The following is a 2,380-nucleotide window of genomic DNA, read 5'->3' as shown; positions in this document are numbered from 1 at the left end:
CCTGGTTCTTATAAAGATATCTTATGTTTTTTTGTGTTCTAGAATGCATCACTTTGTTAGATAGAGTCTTACACAAATATTCAAAATGTTTATAAAGTAAACTCTGGTTCAAAGATAAAAGGGATTCAAACATGGAAATCATATGAAAAAAACATGGGGGTAGAGCATGGCATAGAATAATCTCTGTCACAAAGCTAGGTAAGGAAAGTTGTGGAAATGGGGACGCATATGCATATAACCAAATCCCAACTCCTGAATTATGCATGGGATATCCCCTACATGGTAGATATGCTTTTCTCGTAAATCTCCCTTTTATTGAAAAGAAAATTAACGAGACGTCGCCGGCGCCATCGAGTCAATCACGTTGCCTACTCCGACGGGCCTTAAGGTCGTCCACCAGCCGTCCAACGTCACCGTACGACGAGCCACCCTTCTCCACCGCGTCTCTTGCCTTGACGCCAAGATCTTCCACCTTCTTCCGCATTACGTCGCCCTGCACCTCCATCAGTCTCGTGACACACTTGGCAATCACGCCGCCTCCGATCACCTGGTGGGCCTCCGCAGACGACGCGTTGTCCCTGGCGCCCACGCTGACGCCCACTTTGAGCACGTCCACGACGAGCTTCTCGTTAAAGAACTGGTCAGCATACCGTGGCCAGGTCATCATCGGTACGCCGGCGCTCACCGCCTCCAGCGTCGAGTTCCACCCGCAGTGCGTCACGAAGCAGGCCATGGCCGGGTGGTTTAGAATGAGCACCTGCGGCGCCCAGCCACGGATGATGTACCCACGCGAAGCTGTCTGGAAGCCTTCTGGCATCCATAGGTCCGACGATGCTGCGTCGGCGCCGGAGATGACCCACACAAAGTTCTTGCCTGAGATGTCAAGGCCGCGGGCGAGCTCCCGTAGCTGCTCCGGCGAGAAGCTGGTCAGCGTACCAAATGCGACGTATGCCACCGAGCCAGCCGGCTTGGAGTCCAGCCACCGGAGACAGCCGTCCGCGTCCAGCGAGAGCGCGTCGGTGCCCCTTGACGCCACGTCCTTGCTACCGCTGGCGAGCGCGACTGGCCCAACGAACCACGCGCGGCCGCCGAGCATCGTGCGGTAGTGCTCGGCGCTGTCCCGCTCCAGCTCTTGGAAGCTGTTGAACAGCTCGCCGTAGCTCCTCCGGCCTGCGGCATAGACGCACCGGAAGAACTCCAGGTAGTGCGGCTCCTTCATCATCTGGCTCCGCCTCAGCTCCACGCCGTGCGGTAGACCCGGCAGCGACACGACGGCATCAGGATCGTCGCCGTCGGGGTTGTGCCTATGCTCCTGCGACAACACGTGCTCGGAGCAGGACCGGGCGAACACACCCATGCCGAGGAACATGAGACGCGGCACGCCGTATTCAGCCGCGACGTCCACGGACCAGTGGTAGAAGCCGTCGGAGACCACGGCGTCGAGGTCGGCATGGCTGTCAGCCAGGAACCGTTCGAAGGGCTCCCGGAGCAGCTGCACCGCCCGGCCGAACTTCACTTTATCTTCCTGGGATACAAGGCCCGTGCCGCGCTGGCCAGCCGGCGGGAGCCCGACGTCGGGGAAAGGCACGACGGCGACATGGACCGACTGGGAAGAGAGGTCGTCGTTGCTGTTGGCGCGGTCGACGATGGAGCCGATGATGGAAGCCTGAACGGGGGTGGTGAGGATGGTGCACCTGACGCCGCGAGCCGCGAAGACCACGGCGATGTCGGCCATCGGAATGAGGTGGCCCGGGATGAGGAAGGGGAAGAAGAGGATGTGTAGCGGCTGCTGCTGCTGCTGCTCCTCGTCCTTGTCCGCCATGGCTGCCTTCCCACGCCACGCCGGTCTCAATTTGTCTCTCTTCTTAACCTTATGCGGTGGTATTTGACGACCAGAGCAGAGTGCAAAGCTGGATGCCAATCAATTGAGGTGGGGGCACTGTGAACCATGGCAGACAGGTGACACTGCTGCTGCTGCTGCTGCTCATGATCATGATCGATCATCGCACAGAATAGCAACGTTGATAAGTCGCCACTCGCCAATCATCTTCATTTGTTACGGTGATAAGTCGGGTAGGTACGCCCTTGTAAAAGATGCACCTTTTGGTCGTATGATGAATTATTAGCAGTTTCAGTAACAGTCGAGAACAGGCAGGATAGTAGCAGCTTGGTCTTTGGATCGATCTCTGATTCACTTGACAAAACACAGTGATGCCAAGTCACGGTGTCCCTCCTATTTTTTCTACAAAGGGTGAATTTTATTAGCTTAAAATAAAACATCAAGAGGATGCAAACATTATAAGCACACACTTGGTCTCTGCACATAGCCAACACCAACACTAAAATAACCAAAGCGTTCAGATCCAATCGGCAACTAGCA

General features: G+C 56.0%; 1 protein-coding gene across 1 annotated transcript; it reads right to left on the bottom strand.

Moving 5' to 3' along the window:
- Positions 1-235: 235 nt before the first annotated feature.
- On the bottom strand, positions 236-1,906 carry LOC119328373 (scopoletin glucosyltransferase-like). The gene has a single exon (XM_037601368.1). The coding sequence runs from the start codon at positions 1,820-1,822 to the stop codon at positions 356-358; it is 1,467 nt and encodes a 488-aa protein (XP_037457265.1). The 5' UTR covers positions 1,823-1,906; the 3' UTR covers positions 236-355.
- Positions 1,907-2,380: the final 474 nt, after the last annotated feature.

Source organism: Triticum dicoccoides, chromosome 7A (genome assembly GCF_002162155.2).
Source record: "Triticum dicoccoides isolate Atlit2015 ecotype Zavitan chromosome 7A, WEW_v2.0, whole genome shotgun sequence".
In the NCBI taxonomy this organism is placed as follows: Eukaryota; Viridiplantae; Streptophyta; class Magnoliopsida; order Poales; family Poaceae; genus Triticum; species Triticum dicoccoides.
Note: the sequence above shows the minus strand (reverse complement) of the source record. Positions and strands in the feature narration are given on the sequence as shown.